The following is a 16,550-nucleotide window of genomic DNA, read 5'->3' as shown; positions in this document are numbered from 1 at the left end:
CTCTCTCTCTCTCTCTCCCTCTCCCTCCGTTGCCCAATCGGCCATTGCAGGCGCTTAGTACAGTGGCCCGGGATGGGAGCGGCCGGTCAGGGGCCGGCGGGGTGGGTGGGGCCGCGTGGCCCGGTCTGCCCCCAAGGTCACCGGTGACCTTGTGACCCGACTGAGCCGGGGGTCGGGGGTCGGACGCCGGGGCCTCCTCCTCCTCCTCCTCCTCCTCCTCCCCCAGGGGTTTCCGGTTACTATGGCAACGTTCCCGGCAGGCCGGACCCCCCTGGGCGGGGTGGGGCAGGGCGGCCCGGCGGAGGCGGCCGTTCAGGCAGCGGCGCGGCCGCCTATGGCCGGCGCGGCCCCGCCCCCTAATCAGCATAGCCCCGCCCCTCCAACGGCCGCCCGGGCGTCGGCCCCGCCCCGCCCCCGCCCGCCGGCCAATGGGCGGCGCGTCCGGCGGGGCCGGGGGGGCGGGGCGTCGGGGGGGCGGGGCGGGCGCGAGGACCCCGGCCCGGCGGCGCCGCCGGACTCGAAGGCGCCGCCCGCCCCCGCCTCCTTTCAACCTTGTCCCCGCCTCGGTGCGGCCTGCGGCGGCCTCCGGCGCTCATCCCCGCTTCCCTTCCCTTCCCCTTCCCTTCCCCGCTCCGCCCCCGCCATGGCCCTGTTCTCCGCGGCCGCCCGGCTCCTCGGAGCCAAGGTGAGTGTGCGGGCCCGGCGGGGGCGGCGGGGGCGGCGGGGCCGGCGCGGGCGGGGCTCCCTCCCACCCGACCCCCCGCAACCTTAAAGGGGCGGCGCGGCGCGGCGCGGCGCGTCCCGCCGGGCCCGGACCCGCACCCGGTCGGTCCCGGCCGGTCCCGCGCCACGTGCGGCGGGGAGGCCCCGTTGGTCCCTGGGCTGGGGGGGAGCGGCCCCGTTTCCCGGCGGGCCCGCGGGGGGGGGGCGGGCGGTGCGGGAGCCCCGCCAAGGTCACGTGGGCCCCCTCCCCGGCGCCCGGAGAAGCGGGGCGGGGGGCGGAGCCGGCGGGTTGAGCCCGGGAAGCGGACGCGCGGCCCTGCCCTTCTCCTCCCGCCCGCCCGCGTCGCCCAGACCGGTCCTTCTCCGGGCGGCGAGGCGAAGCCGGCGGGACCGGGGGGGAAGGCTCGGTCCGCTCCCCGAAACGTTGAAAGGCCTTCGGTCCTATTTAGCCGGCGCTCACTGCGTGCCCGGCACCGCACGAGGGGCCGGGGCAGGCCTAGAGGGCGAGAAAGAGAAGCGGGCCGGGGGAGGGAGGAGACCTCGGGAGACCGGAGGAGACGGCGGGGGTCACCCTCGGGCGGACATAAGCCCAGGAGGGCGGGGCGGGGCGGGGGTGCCTTGCCCCCCTCTCTGACCGCAGGGCAAGGGTCCGGGGCGGGAGGAGGCCCCGGCGCCCCCCGAGGCTGCCCGTCCTTTGGGCCGGTGGACGGACAGGCGGGCGGGGTCAGCTCCTGCTGGGACACCTGAACGGTGGAAGGATGCCGGGGAGGGGGGGGGCAAGGGGGGGGCCCCCCGGGGCCGGAGTCAGGCAGGCGAGGGTTAATCGGGCTGGGCGCGGTCCCTGTCCCACGTGGGGCTCCCACTCTGAATCCCCATTTTACAGTTGAGGTAACCGAGGCCCGGTGAAGTGACTTGCCCGAGGTAGACACTCGGCGGAGCCGGGATTAGAACCCAGGGCCTTCGGACTCCCCGGTCCGTGCCCTATCCACCGAGCCAGGCCGCTTCTCTGTCGAGCGTAATTGAGCAGAGTCGGGAGACACTGCTCCCTGCCATAAGGAGCTGACAGTTGAAAGGAGGAGGCAGTCATTAAAGTAAATTACGGCTGTATAGGTGAGTGTCCTGGGGCTGAAGGAGAGGTGAATAAAAGGTAGAAATTCAAGGGCAAGGGTGATGCAGAAGGGAGAGGGAGTAGGGGAAAGGACGAGGCCGGCGGTCGGTATCCGCTCGGTGCTTTCTCTGGGCTGAGCCTCAGGGAGAGGACGCTACGATCAGTAAATGAGGCCCCTGCCCTCGAGAAACTTTCAGTCGGGTCGGGGAGATGAGGACTGAATTGTTCTACAGTCGAGTGGGCGGAGGAAGGGTGGAGATATATATCATCATCATCATAATGTATCATAGACATGCCTAGGTTTGGGCACAAGTGGTAGAATGTGGAAGAGGATGTGGGCAGATCCCCTGAGCTCCAGACTGGCCGTCGCCCTCAATCATCTCCCCGGCTTTCCCAGGCCCTGGGATGGAGGTTTCATTCTATCGTATTTATTGAGTGCCGACTGTGTCCAGAGCGCTGTACTAAGCCCCTGGGGCTTGAACCCCTCTGAGGACAGGCCGGGGGGGGGGTGGGGGCCTGCTAGGCCCCAGCCTCCTCCGTCTTCCAGTGTGGCCTGGTGGTCCCCGGGTCAGGCCACCACCGCGGTAGCACCGAGAGCAGGGGACGGCCCCTCCTGTACCCTTCCAGCCGTGGCTCCCCCTTCCTCCCCACACCGCCTCTAGCATCTGACAAATGGGGTCCGCCCGTTGGGCCAGGCTAGCGTAGGGGCTCTGCCCCAGCCATTCCTCATGTGGAGGAGACCTCATGGGGCCTGTGGGCCAACCCCCTGCCCCCCCGGGGCGGAGCTTGGCTCCATCAGATGGCGGCAGAAGCGAAGCATTTTGAGATTTAGCCCCTAACACGTGGACCGGCCGCCTGCCCTGCCCCACCACACCATCCTGGGGATCGGCGTGGAAGCCGGGAGACCGGGCTGGCGGTCTAACCGGGTCAGGGGGTCAAGGAGGTCTGGCTTTTTCCCTTGCCCAAGGCCCAGCTGATCAGGAAGCAGGGTGTCTCGCTTGAGCCGGGAATGAGGCTGGCAGTGGGGAGGGGCTCGAAACCGAACACACCCACTGCCACTTCCTGTTCCGCAACCCCAATGTTAAGGACAGGAAAGCCGAAACCGGCCCCGCCCACCCACCCTTGGACTGGTGGTAGGTGGGCCCTCAGCAGGACTGACTGGTCGGTCACCCTCTTAATATTAATTAATGATGATAATAATAGTGGTACTTGTAAAGCGCTCACTGTGTCAAGCCCTGTTCTGAGCGCTGGAGGAAATAGAAGCTAATCGGCTTGGACGCAGTCCCTGTCCCACGTGGGGCTCATAGTCTAAGTAGGGGGATGAGTAGGATTTAATCCCCATTTTACAGAGGAGGTAACTGAGGGCTGGAGAGGTTGTGACTTGCCCAGGGTCACACAGTGAACACATGGCGGAGCTGGCATTAGAACAGTTGTAATGGTAGTATTTGTTAAGGGCTTACTATCGGCCAGGCACGGTACTAAGCGCTGAGGTAGATAATCGGGTGGGAACCTAGAACCCAGGTTTTCGTTACCCTATATTTATTTTGTTAATGAATTGTACATCGCCTTGATTCTATTTAGTTGCCATTGTTTTTACGAGATGTTCTTCCCCTTGACGCTGTTTATTGCCATTGTTCTTGTCTGTCCGTCTCCCCCGATTAGACTGTAAGCCCGTCAAACGGCAGGGACTGTCTCTATCTGTTGCCGACTTGTTCATCCCAAGCGCTTAGTACAGTGCTCTGCACATAGTAAGCGCTCAATAAATACTATTGAATGAATGAATGAACCCAGGTCCTCTGACTTCTGGGCCCATGCTCTTTCCATTAGGCCAGTGTCGCTTCTGTGCCTCACAGCTTTGCAAGCATTTTGGGGCTGCATAGGCCTGCACCTGGAGCACGTGAGGGATCAAGTCCCCCAGAGAGCTTGCTGGATTCAGCAAGAACCCAGAGACGGAGGGAGGGCAGTGGAGGACCCCCAGAAAGGCCGAGGGCTCTCTTGGTTGTTTGGGCACCCCATTGGCTGGCCCGGGGTGCCGGGGTGGGTGGAGCGTGGAAGCAGAGCTCCTTCCGTGCCCCCTGCCTGGCACTCGCAGCCTCCTGGATCCGAGAGGGATCGCTGGGGAGGTTCTGGAAAGGTGGTGGCGGAGGTGGGCACTGCCACACCTCCATTCCAAAAGCCCCTCCTGAGCCTGTGGGCTGCTTTTGGGGGACCACTTTGGGAGATTGGTGCCTTGGGGCTGCCTCCTTTTTGAGCCAGGCCAGGCTGGAAGCAGGCAGGAGGGGAATGAACAGTTGTCCATTCCCCCCCCCCCCGCCGCCCTCATGTCCTCCCACCTTAGCGTAGCCGGGGCAAGGTCTGTTCAGGTTGACTTTCGGGAGGGATTCTCACCCTTCTCCTCACCTTGTCCCCCCACAGAATGCGCCATGCCTGGTGTCTGCTGCTCGTCACGCCAGTGCCTCCACAGTGAGTGCCCGGAAAGGGGACGGGGCCTCTGAGGGCCAGGGGGCTGTGGGCAGATGGGGGTATTGGCTGACCCGTTTGCCAGATTGCCAGGCTACGTTGGCAGGGATGGGGAGGGGCAGAGGGGAAGGGCAAGGTGTGAAGGCCTTTCTGCTGGGCGGGGGCTAGGCCCAGCTGATCCCTCACCTCCTCCCCCTCCGCCCCAGAACCTGAAGGATGTCCTCACCAACATGGTCCCCAAGGAGCAGGCCCGGATCAAGAGCTTCAAGCAGCAGCACGGCAAGACGGTGGTGGGGCAGATCACAGTGGACATGGTGAGGGACGGGCCCTATGGTGGGGCCTTTAGGGAGAGCGCAAAGCTGGCCCGGGGTGGCCCTAGCTGACCCTCTCCACCCCCCAACCCCCGATCTCTCCCCAGATGTATGGTGGCATGAGGGGCATGAAGGGGCTAATATATGAGACTTCGGTCCTGGATCCAGATGAGGTAAGGAGCCGTGCGTGTCTGTGTGTCTGACCGTTGCCCGTCCCCCTAGACCCTCTAATGATCTGCGTGCTCTTCCCCCCCAGGGCATCCGTTTCCGTGGCTACAGCATCCCCGAGTGCCAGAAGTTGCTCCCCAAGGCCAAGGGTGGGGAGGAGCCCCTGCCTGAGGGGCTCTTCTGGCTGCTGGTGACAGGAGACATTCCCACGCAGGAGCAGGTCAGGCCCGCGGAGCCCCCAGCCGTGGGGACGCCGCTGTGAGGTGGTGGCCACGTTGCCGGGGAGTAGAGGGCGGGGGGAGCCGTCTGACACGGCCAAGCGAGGTTCAACCCCGCTTTCCACCGCCACCCAGGTGAGCTGGCTGTCCCAGGAGTGGGCCAAGCGGGCAGCCCTGCCCTCCCACGTGGTCACCATGCTGGACAACTTCCCCACCAATCTGCACCCCATGTCCCAGCTCAGCGCGGCTATCACCGCCCTCAACAGCGAGAGCAACTTTGCCCGGGCCTACGCCGAGGGCGTCCACCGCACCAAGTATTGGGAGGTAGGGAGCGCACCGCCCCCCCCCGGAGTGGGGGCCGGCGGGAAAGGGGTACCCTGGCCCTAAAGCTCATTCCCAGAAAGGCCACGTGGAATAGGTGCCCTGGCTCTTTCTCCAGGGCATCTGGGCCCCTGCCCTGCCTAAGGGAGAGGTTCCTGGGGTGCTGGTGTCGGAGGTGGGTCTTCCTCAGTGCCCTCTAGGGAGGGGGGCCGTGCCATCCGTCCAAAAGCCCCTGCTGAGGGCAGAGCGGCTTGGCACTGCCCCCGCTGAGCCGCTTCCCCGTTCTCCCCCGCAATGCCCACATCAGCTGGTGTACGAGGACTGCATGGACCTGATTGCCAAGCTGCCTTGCGTCGCGGCCAAGATCTACCGAAACCTGTATCGCGAGGCCAGCAGCATCGGCGCCATCGACACCAAGCTGGACTGGTCCCACAACTTCACCAACATGCTGGGCTACACTGACGCCCAGTTCACTGAGCTCATGCGGCTCTATCTCACCATCCACAGGTGGAACGCGTCGGGGGCCGGCCGAGGGCCGGGGGGGCCAGGCCGAGGGTAGGCTGCGGGCCGGATCCGGCCGGACGGACGGCATCTCCCCGGGCCTGAGCCCCTGCCTCTTTCCCTCCTCTTCCCCACAGTGACCACGAGGGTGGCAACGTCAGCGCTCACACCAGCCACTTGGTGGGCAGCGCCCTGTCCGACCCCTACCTGGCCTTCTCGGCAGCCATGAATGGGCTGGCGGGGCCGCTGCACGGACTGGCCAACCAGGTAATGGAGTGTTGGGCCGGCATCTACTAGTCCCCTCCCAGCCCACTCCCGCCTATCTCCCAGCCCTCCCCTTCCTTGCCCCCCATCCCCCAGTCTCACTGCTCTCCAGCTTTCACCTCCCCCACGGCCCCCCCATCCTCTGCTCCCAACCATTTTGCCATTTTCCCACCTCTGTGCCCCCGCAGGAAGTGCTGGTCTGGCTGACCAGCCTGCAGAAGGAAGTTGGAGCAGACGTGTCCGACGAGAAGCTGCGCGACTACATCTGGAACACGCTCAACTCCGGACGGGTGAGGAGGGCTGGGTGTGGGCAGGTGGGCCCTGGCCGCGGGGACTGGGGCTAAAATCCAGGCTCATCACACCAATCTTTCTGTGGCTGTCGGTGGGCGCCAGGTGGTCCCGGGCTACGGGCATGCGGTGCTGAGGAAGACAGACCCGCGCTACACCTGCCAGCGAGAGTTTGCCCTGAAACACCTGCCTAACGACCCCATGTTCAAGCTAGTGGCTCAGCTCTACAAAATCGTGCCCAATGTCCTGCTGGAGCAGGGCAAGGCCAAGAACCCCTGGCCCAACGTGGACGCTCACAGCGGCGTGCTGCTGCAGGTGAGGCCCCCTGGGAGGGAGCGCTGGTGGGCCGGGGAGGGGCGGGCGATCCCAGAGGGGGCATGTTCTGATCCACATGTGTCCCGTCCCGTCCCCCGCAGTACTATGGCATGACGGAGATGAACTACTACACGGTGCTGTTCGGCGTGTCTCGGGCGCTGGGCGTGTTGGCTCAGCTGATCTGGAGCCGGGCACTCGGCTTCCCCCTGGAGCGGCCCAAGTCCATGAGCACGGACGGCCTCATGCAGTTTGTGAGCTCCAAGTCGGGGTAGGCCGGCGGGCGGGCGGGCTGGCTGGAGGGCGAGAGCGCTGCCCGCGGTGGCGGCGACACAGGGGAGCCCGCCCCACGCGGTTCCCGGCCTCCGGGGGGCCAGGGCCCCCACGACTCTTAGCATTAGAACAGAGCAGAGACACTGACGCTAACGTTGCAGGTTATTTATGGAGTAAATTAAGACTTAAACAGCCCCGTTCCTCTACTGACCGGACGTTGACCGACCATAGAGAGTGGCAGGACGCCGCCACAGAACCCGGTCAGCAGCCACAGGGGTAGCCCCTTGCCATCCCCCCAAGAATCACGGTCACCCAATCCCACCAGCTCTGGCGCCCGGCTCATCAGTGTGGAGAGCGCTGCGGCTGCCTCCCCCTTCAAGTTCTGCAGTGCTTGCAGGTGTCCCCACGCTCCCCGCCCCTACACAAACACAGATACATTGTCCTTGACCCCCACGGAGCCCCGGCATGAGGATGGTGCCTGCAGCCCCTCTCTGCCCCCCCACCCCCCCAACACCGCTATTTATCAGTCCCGCGCCCGACCGTCTGTCGTCTGAACCATTCCCCCAGCCCGTGGGGAGCCTTGTTAGCGCAGGTTCCCATGACTCAGAACTCTGCTGGCCCTGGTCCTCGAAGAAAGTTTGAAATACACTCCTCCCCGCCCCCCACCGCCCCTCCCCTTCCCACAGCCTGTGTGTGCCTCCCATCCCTGACCCCGCGTGTTGAGACAGCCACATTGTCCATTCTCCTCCCCCAACCCTGGGAACTGTTGAAAGTCGTGTTGGAGACTTCAGGTTCTTCTGTATAAAATGCAAAATAAATGTTTTTATTAACAAGGCTCAGCCTCTGGCCAGTGGAGGGTGGGGGGCATCGGGCGAGCAAGCCAAAGAAAGGTCGTGAAAATCCCCGCCCTTAGTGGATAGCCAGCACTTCCATCGTGGTTGGGGCAAGCACGGCCATGAGCCGGGGGGAGGCTTGGCCCCGGCTAGGGGCCCGCTTCACTCTTCAGGCCTGACCTTCCCAGAAAGGGGCTAAAAATAGCAGGGGTCAGCGGCTAAAATTAGCCCCACAGGACACAGTGTCCAGGGGCCGGGGTGGGCCCAGCCAAGCCCAGCGCTCCCACCTGAGGCCGGAACTAACCCTCACTCACGGACTCAGATGCCTCCAAATTCTTTATTGACTATAATACAAAAGCAGGCCACCCCACCCGGAGCAAGCAGGGCGTCCGGGCTGGGCCCCGGAAGTCTGGCCTTCTTTGTGGTTGCCTGGGAGGGAGGAGGGTCCCCGATCCTCCCCTGTTCCCTCCCCTGCTCCCTCCCTCCACGTCCAACCACATAAATAGGGGAGGGGGGTCCTCGCCTCACGTGTGGTGCACTTGGTGGAACATGAGCTCACGGGGGATGGTGGTCTCGGGCCCAAACTTGGTGGCCGCACGGCGCTCGAAGGCGGCGACGTTCTGCTTGACCACTTCGTCGAAGAACATGGTGGCGAGCTGTGAGTGCAGCAGCGAGCGGAACTCGAAGGAGATCTGGAGGGGGAGGTGCAGCCGTGAGCCGAGGGCGCGCGCCGGGGGGGGGAGGGGGTGACGGTCCTTGCCGGTGGACCCTGCCGGCGGCCCCCCGAAACTCACCGAGAAGTCCACGGTGCAGGTGCGGGGGTAGGCGGGGAGCCCGGGGCTGAAACGCCAGACGGTCTCCAGGTGGTTAAAGAGTCGGGCGTCCGTGCAGATGGCCTGGGCGACGGGGAGGGAGGCGGTCAGGGGCCGTGGTTCCCGGCGCCCGGCCAGCCCCCCGCAAGCCTCCGGGCCTCACCGCCCTCCCCTCACCTTGACCATGTGAGGCTTGACCATGGAGACGGCCGACGTGTAGCGCTCCATGACCGGGTGGAACCCGACCTCCAACTGGGCCTTGAGGTGGCCCTTGCGACTTGACACAACCAGCGACTTCTTGCACCAGGGCACGAACTCCTTGTACTCCTCCACGTTGGACACCACGTCGAACATCTCCTGCATCGAATACCTGGGAGGTGGGCGGGGGGGGGAGGGTTGAAGTGAAGAGGGCCGCGGCTCAGGTCCGGGGCCGGACCACCCGGCCCCCGCCCGCTCCTCCCTGCAGCCGAGGGCTCACCCCACGATGCGCCGTTCCGAGGACTCACCCCATGATCCGCCGCTCCGAGTACTCCTTGCGCTTGTTAGTGAAGGGGCTGCCGAAGCCCATGAAGGGGCGCCGGGGGGGCAGCCCGACCCCGACCTCCGGGCTCCCCGGGGGCAGCGGGCGGCTGCAGGCCCACAGGACCCTGGGGAGAGGAGGGAATACGAGTAATGCGAGTATTCAGCGCTTACTAAGTGCCAAGCAGTGTTTGAAGCGCAGGGGTATCCATTCGTTCCTTGAATTGTATTTACTGAGCAGTTACTGTGTGCACAGCACTGTGCTAAGCGCTTGGAATATACAATTCGGCAACAGAGAGAGACTATCCTTGCTCCACAACGGGCTCACAGACTAAAACGGGGGGACGGACAGCGGAACAGATACGAGGTGATCAAGTTGTCCCACGTGGGACTCCCAGTCTTCATCCCCATTTTACAGATGAGGTCACGGAGGCCCCGGGGGGCGAAGCGTCTTGCCTAAGGTCACCCGGCAGACAGGGGGCGGGGCCGGGATTAGAACCCACGTCCTCTGCCTCCCAAGCCCGGGCTCTGGCCACTAACTAGGCCAGGCTGGAGGGGGGGGGAGGGAAGGGGAAGGCAGCGGGGGCGTCCCCGGGACCCCCCCGCCCCCGCTCGCGCCCGGCCGGCGCGTCAGGACCGGCTCGCGCGCGCGCGCTCTCACCTCATTGGGCGCGGCGGCTGGCGGGGGCGCGCGCGCGCGGCCGGGCCCAGGCCGCCGCCGCGCGCCGCCGCCGCGCGCGCGCCCGCAGCCCCCGCCATGCACGCGCCTTCCGCGGCTTCGCCTTCTGCCCTGCGGCGCCCCGGCCCGGGGGCGGAGCTGGGGGAGGCGGGGAGGCGGGGGGGCGGGGGGCGGAAATCGATCGATCGATCGATCGATCGGTCCTTCTTTCCTTCCTTCCGTCCGTCCTTCCGTCCGTCCTTCCGTCCGTCCGTCCGTCCTCCCGCCGGCCCGTCCCTGTCTCCGGCCGGGGAGCCGACCCGGGGGTGACTGAGGCCGGCAGCCGCGGCCCCCGCCGCTCCACTCCTCGGGCGCGTCACGTCACGCCGTCGCCATGGTTACGGAGGGCGGGGGGGGGGGGGGCGGAGGGGAGGAGCGGGAATGGCGCCGCCTGCTGGCATCCGTTGGTTTAGGTGGGGCGCTTCCCCCCTGTGACGACACGTGACGTCATCGCCCGGCCCTCCGCGCCCCCTCCCCCCGCCCCGCCCGGCCCGGCCCCAGCCCCGGGCCGCGGATGCCCAGTGAGCCGCGTCCAGCTGATTGGCCTCCCGTCGGTCAGACCCCTGTCCTCCCGCCACCTTCCCACCCCTCCCTCCGGGACTCGGACGTGTCTGCAGTTGGAAGGCTTCTCCCGTGACCCGACAGGAGGCAAAAATAGTTTTTCCTCTCCACCTGCCCCGTGCTCGTCCCGGCCTCCCCCTCCCCCGTCCTAGGGTTTCCACGGCTATTTTGGGCCCCAGAGGCCACACTCTTTGCCCTGGTCCCCCCGGACCCTTTCACCTGGCTCAGTCCCCCTTTCCCAGCTCCTGCTTCCCTAAGGTGTATAATCACCACGGTATTCGTTTAACGGTTACTACGCATCGAGCACCGTTCACTCATTCATTAAGCGCTTACTGTGTGTGCAGCGCACCCTGCTAAGCGCTTGGGAAAGTACACTACAACGGTAAAGGGCGACAGTCCCTGGCCACAACGAGCTCACCGTCCTAGACACCTTTATATATCCTTAGAGGAGTCTATAGTAACAGGGAGAGTAATAGGGTTTTGTACTTTCCCCTTTCCCTTTAGACTGGAGCCTGCAAGCTCGCTGTGGCCAGGGAATGGGGCTACCAATTCTGTTATATTGTAGTCGCCCAAGCGTTTGCACTCAGTAAGTGCGATTGGTTAATTAAGTGCCTGTAGGCCAGGCCTTGTGCCTAGTCTTGTTATAGTGTATCTACCGTAGCTCAGAGTACAGATCCCGGCACCCATTAAATGCTTAATCAGTCAGTCAACGCAGACTAAGTGCCGAGCACCTTACTAGGTACTCGGGAAAGGACAGTACAACAGAGTCGGTAGATAAAATCCTCGCCCACCAAGACCCCGTGGCGTAGTGGCTGGAACACAGGCCCGGGAGGCAGAAGTTCATGGGTTCTGCTAATCCCAGCTCTGCCACTTGTCTGCTGTGTGGCCTCAGACAAGTCACTTAATTTATCTGTGCCTTAGTTCCCTCATCTGTAAAATGGAGATTAAGACTGTGAGCCCCATGGGAGACAGTCCCACCCCAAGGCTCACACACAGTAAGTGCTTAACAAATACCACAGTTATTAGATGGGGAGAGAGACATTTAAATAAATTACAGATGGGGAAGTGGTAGTGTAAGGATATATACCAAGTGGTAATATTAATAGTAGTGTTTACTAAGGGCTTACAGTGCGGAGCATTGTAGTAAACTCTAGGAAAGAATACACAGGTGGGATTTAGTCACGGTCCCCATCCCTCAGGGGGCTGAGGGGACTCTCAAGTGCTTAAGGAGCACAGCGCAGGGCTTGGCCCGTAGTAAGTGCTTAACAAATACCATCATCATCATCATTATAATAATGTTGGTATTTGTTAAGCGCTTACTATGTGCCGAGCACTGTTCTAAGCGCTGGGGTAGACACAAGGAAATCAGGTTGTCCCACGTGGGGCTCACAGTCTTAATCCCCATTTTACAGATGAGGGAACTGAGGCACAGAGAAGTTAAGTGACTTGCCCACAGTCACACAGCTGACAAGTGGCGGAGCCGGAATTCGAACTCATGACCTCTGACTCCAAAGCCCGTTCTCTTTCCACTAAGCCACGCTGCTTCTCGTCATTATCAGATCATTATTATCATCATCATCATCCAAGTGCATAAGGATTTCCTCTAGACTAAGCTCGTAGTGGGCAGGGAATGTGTCTTTTATCGCTATATCATACTCTCCCAAGCACTTAGTACAGTGCTCTGCATGCAGTTAGCCCTCGATAAATATGATTTACTGACCGACAAGGTGGAAGGGAGGGTGGGAAGGGGAAATGAGGACTTGATAAGAACAAGTGTGGTATTTGTTCTGTGCTTACCGTGTGCCAAGCCCTGAACTAAGTGCTGGGGAACATACAAGATGATCAGGTCCCGCACTGGGACACACAGGTACTTGGAGGTAAATAGGAGGGAGAACAGGTATTGAAATCGCATTTTGCAGATATAGCAACTGAAGCGCAGAGAAGTCACAGAGAAGTTAAGTGACTTGTCCAAGGTCACACAGCAGGTATGGAGCAGAGCTAGGAGTAGAACCCAGGTTCTCCGACCCCCAGGCCCATGCTCTTTCCAGTAGGCCATGCTGCTTCCCTTAGTCAGGGCATGCTTCTTTGAGGTGATGTGATTTTAGAAGAAATGATCTTAATCAATACCGCAATTATCAGTAGTAATACTAATCGCAGTTAGAGCAGTGTGGTCTAGTGGAAAGAGCACAGGCCCGGGAATCAGAGGACCTGGGTTCCAGTCTTGACTCCGCCATGTGCCTGCCATATGACCCTGGGCAAATCATTAACTTCTATGTGACTTCTCTGTGCCTCAGTTTCCTCAACTGTAAAATGGGGATTCAATACCTAGCCTCCCTCCTACTTAGATCGTGAGACTCATGTGGGAAAGAACTGTGTCTGACCTGATCAACTTATATCTACTCCAGCACTTAGAATTGTGCTTGACGCACAACTAAATTAGCTTAAAAAACACCATAATTATTGATAATAGTAATAGTGTTCATTAAGCACTTACTATCTGCGAAGCACAGACATAGCTATGAGAGAATCATGTTGGGCACAATCCCCGTCCCGCATGAGACTCACAGTCTTAGTGGGAGAGAGAACAGGTGTCGAAACCCCACTTTTCAGATGGGGAAAATGGAACCCATAGAAGTGACTTGCCTAAATTCACACATCAAGGAAGTAGTGTAGGTGGAATTAGAACCCAGGTCTTCTGACTCTCAGGCCAGTGTTCTTTACTAAGCACTTGAAAGTGTTCAACTCCAAGAAGTAACATGGAAGTCCCTCCTCCTTCAAAGCAGCGTGGTTCAGTGGAAAGAGCCCGGGCTTGGGAGTCAGAGGTCATGAGTTCGAATCCCTGCTCTGCCACTTGTCAGCTGTGTGACTGTGGGCAAGTCACTTAACTTCGCTGTGCCTCAGTTACCTCATCTAAAATGGGGATTAACTGTGAGCCTCACGTGGGACAACCTGATTACCCTGAATCTACCCCAGTGCTCAGAACAGTGCTCGGCACATAGTAATCGCTTAACAAATACCAACATTATTAGTAGTAGTAGTAAATTATCTCGCTCTGAACTTTCAAAGTCTTATGAAAACCCATCTCCTCCAAGAGGCCTTCCCCAACTAAGCCCACCTTTCCACTTCTCCCATTCCCTTCTGCACTACCTTTGCGCTTGGATTTGCTTCCTTTATTCAACCCCTTTCCCAACCACCCTTATGTACATTTCTCTATTTATTTGTATTAGTGTCTGTCTCCCCCTCTAGACTGTCTGCTTGTTGGGGGGAGGGACTGGGCTTACCAACTCTATTATTGTACTCTCCCTACTGCTTAGTACAGTGCTCTGCACACAGTAAGTACTCAATAAACATCATCGATTGATTGATCATTTGTTGGCTCAATGAATACGATTGGTGAATTGATTGCCCACTAGGAACTAACACTTTGAAGGGGTGGGAGACATTAAAGTAATTACCAACAGAGTAATTGAAACAAATAATTGATGGTATAATTGAATAGATGTTTATACTAAGTGCTGAAGATGAAGCTGTGAATCTGCATAAGGCCTAGAGTGATGGTTTTAAAACGCCAACTGAGATGCTGGGACTGGGCTTGTTGGAGGAAGTGGGCTTTTGGGGGGGCTTTGAATGTGGGCAGAACTATGGTCTATCAGATTTGAAGAGCAGGCAGGGAGCTATTGTTCTGCCATCAGTCAATACTCACCCCACTATGGTCTTATACGCTACTATTTCCCCTATCAGTAATCTATTTTACTGCCTGCCTTCCCCTATAGATCGCAAGCTCCTTGTAGGCAGCGATCATGTCTACCAACTCTGTTGTATTTTATTTGCCCAGTGTGTAATACAGAGCTCTGCACACAGTAAGTGCTCAATAAATTAATTATGGTATCGAAGCAGTGTGGCTTAGTGGAAGGAGCATGGGCTTGGGAGTCAGAGGTCGTGGGTCCTAATCCCGACTCTGCCATTTGTCTGCTGTGTGACCTTGGGCAAGTCACTTAACTTCTCTGGGCCTCAGTGACATCTGTAAAAATGGAGATTAAAAAATGAGAGCCCCACGTGCGACAAGCTGATTATCTTGTATCTACCCCAGCGCTTAGAACAGTGCTCTGCACATAGTAAGCGCTCAATAAATAAATACTATTGAATAAATACCATTGATTGATTGGCTCTGGACTGTGAGTTTGTTGTGGGCAGGGATTGATACTCTTTATTGCTGTATTGTACTTTCCCAAGCACTTACCGGAAGTGCTCAATAAATACGATTGGATGAATGAATGAATGAATTGGTTGATTGATCAGTTGTTGGCTCCAGTATCCCTGAAACTAGGTGCCCTGAACTCCCTGAAGTAAATGGGTGTTTGTGTGTGTGTGTGGGTCTTCCGGGAGGGGTGGTGTCTGCAGAAAGCCCCTAATGGAACATGGGGTTTCCGATCCTTGGGTGGGGCAGAGGGGAAGGATCTGCCCAAAAGAGCGTGTTGCTGAGCCGATCCAGGCCATCAGGCTGAGCTGCAAGCTCAGTATGCGCAGGGAACGTGTCTGCGAATTCTGCTGTGTCGTACTCTCCCAAGAGCTTAGTACAGCACGTACTAATTGCTCAATAAATACCATAGACTGATTATAAAACGTGTGTAGGGCCACGAGAAGGCGGCTCGAAAAGGGACTGCTCACCAGAGGCGCACAGCTGCTCGGAGGGTTGTCTACCAGAGGGAGCGGCGGCTAGCATCTGACCACCAGAGGGCGCGGCCAGGAGGCTTTTAGCCAAAAGAAGGCGCTGCGGAAACCGTCTGGCCACCAGAGGGCGCCACGGGAACGGTCTGGCCACCAGAGGGCGTCACTGGAAAGGTCTGGCCACCAGAGGGCGCCGCGGGGACGAGCTGCCCACCAGAGGGCGCTGTGGGCAAGATCTGGCCACCAGAGAGCGCTGCGGGAAATTCGGGCCACCAGAGGCCGCCGTGGGCAAGATCTGGCCACCAGAGGGCGCTGCGGGAAATTCGGGCGCTATCAACCTTCGCATGAAGCAAAAACTCCTCTCTCGGCTTCAAAGCTGTCCATCACCTTGTCCCCTCCTATCTCACCTTGTCCCCTCCTACCTCACCTCCCTTCTCTCCGTCTACAGCCCAGCCCTCACACTCCACTCATCTGGTGCCGCTAACCTCCTCACTGGGCCTTGTTCTCTCCTGTCCCGCCGTCGACCCCTGGTCCACGTCCTACCTCTGACCTGGAATGCCCTCCCTCCTCACATCTGCCAAACTAGCTCTCTTCCCCTCTTCAAAGCCCTACTGAGGGCTCATCTCCTCCAGGACACCTTCCTAGACCGAGCCCTCCCTTTCCCTCTGCTCCTCCTCCCCTCCCCAATGCCCCTACTCCCTCCCTCTGCTCTACCCTCTTCCCCTCCCCAACGCACTAGTGTCTATTTGTATATATTATTTATTACTCTATTTTATTAACGATGTATATGTATCTACGATTCTATTTACCTATTCTGATGGTATTGATGCCTGTCTACTCGTTTTGTTTTGTTGTCTGTGAGCCCGTTGTTGGGTAGGGATTGTCTGTATCTGTTGCCGAATTGAACTAACCAAGCGCTTAGTACAGTGCTCTGCGCAGTAAGCGCTCAATAAATACGAGTGAATGAATGAACGAATGGCCACCAGAGGGCGCTGCGGGGAAGGTCTGGCCACCAGACGGCGCGGTGGGGAAGTTCTTGGCCACCAGAGGGCGCTGAGGGGAAGTTCTGGCCAGCCTAGGGTGCTGCGGGAAAAGTCTGGCCACCATAGGGCGCTGCGGGGAAGTTTTTGGCCACCAGAGGGCGCTGCGGGAAAGATCTGGCCACCATAGGGCGCTGCGGGGAAGTTTTTGGCCACCAGAGGGCGCTGGGGAAAGGTCTGGCCACCATAGGGCGCTGCGGGTAAGTTTTTGGCCACCAGAGGGCGCTGGGGAAAGGTCTGGCCACCATAGGGCGCTGCGGGGAAGTTTTTGGCCACCAGAGGGCGCTGCGGGAAAGGTCTGACCACCATAGGGCGCTGCGGGGAAGTTTTTGGCCACCAGAGGGCGCTGTGGGAAAGGTCTGGCCACCATAGAGCGCTGTGGGAAAGGCCTAGCCATCCCAAGGCGCTGCGGCGAAGGTTAACCACCAGAGGGCAGTACATGAGAGAAAGGT

At 60.0% G+C, this 16,550-nt stretch overlaps 2 protein-coding genes across 2 annotated transcripts; one reads left to right on the top strand and one right to left on the bottom strand.

The window, feature by feature from the left end:
- The first annotated feature begins 643 nt into the window (after window positions 1–643).
- On the top strand, window positions 644–7,781 carry CS (citrate synthase). Its single transcript, XM_029073649.1, has 11 exons — window positions 644–685; window positions 4,247–4,294; window positions 4,498–4,605; window positions 4,710–4,775; window positions 4,859–4,990; window positions 5,124–5,312; window positions 5,617–5,816; window positions 5,948–6,077; window positions 6,263–6,364; window positions 6,468–6,677; window positions 6,779–7,781. The coding sequence occupies exons 1-11, from the start codon at window positions 644–646 to the stop codon at window positions 6,947–6,949; spliced, it is 1,398 nt and encodes a 465-aa protein (XP_028929482.1). The 3' UTR covers window positions 6,950–7,781.
- Window positions 7,782–8,098: 317 nt separating this feature from the next.
- COQ10A (coenzyme Q10A) lies at window positions 8,099–9,799 on the bottom strand. Its single transcript, XM_029073650.1, has 5 exons — window positions 9,773–9,799; window positions 9,099–9,239; window positions 8,770–8,962; window positions 8,575–8,676; window positions 8,099–8,472 (listed from the first exon to the last, which is right to left on the bottom strand). Exons 1-5 carry the CDS (start codon window positions 9,775–9,777, stop codon window positions 8,305–8,307), a joined length of 609 nt encoding a protein of 202 aa, XP_028929483.1. The 5' UTR covers window positions 9,778–9,799; the 3' UTR covers window positions 8,099–8,304.
- Between the last annotated feature and the right edge of the window lie 6,751 nt (window positions 9,800–16,550).

The sequence above is a fragment of the Ornithorhynchus anatinus genome, chromosome 10 (assembly GCF_004115215.2).
Source record: "Ornithorhynchus anatinus isolate Pmale09 chromosome 10, mOrnAna1.pri.v4, whole genome shotgun sequence".
Classification (NCBI taxonomy): Eukaryota; Metazoa; Chordata; class Mammalia; order Monotremata; family Ornithorhynchidae; genus Ornithorhynchus; species Ornithorhynchus anatinus.
The sequence above is the reverse complement of the archived record's forward strand: the minus strand, read 5'-3'. Positions and strand labels throughout refer to the sequence as shown.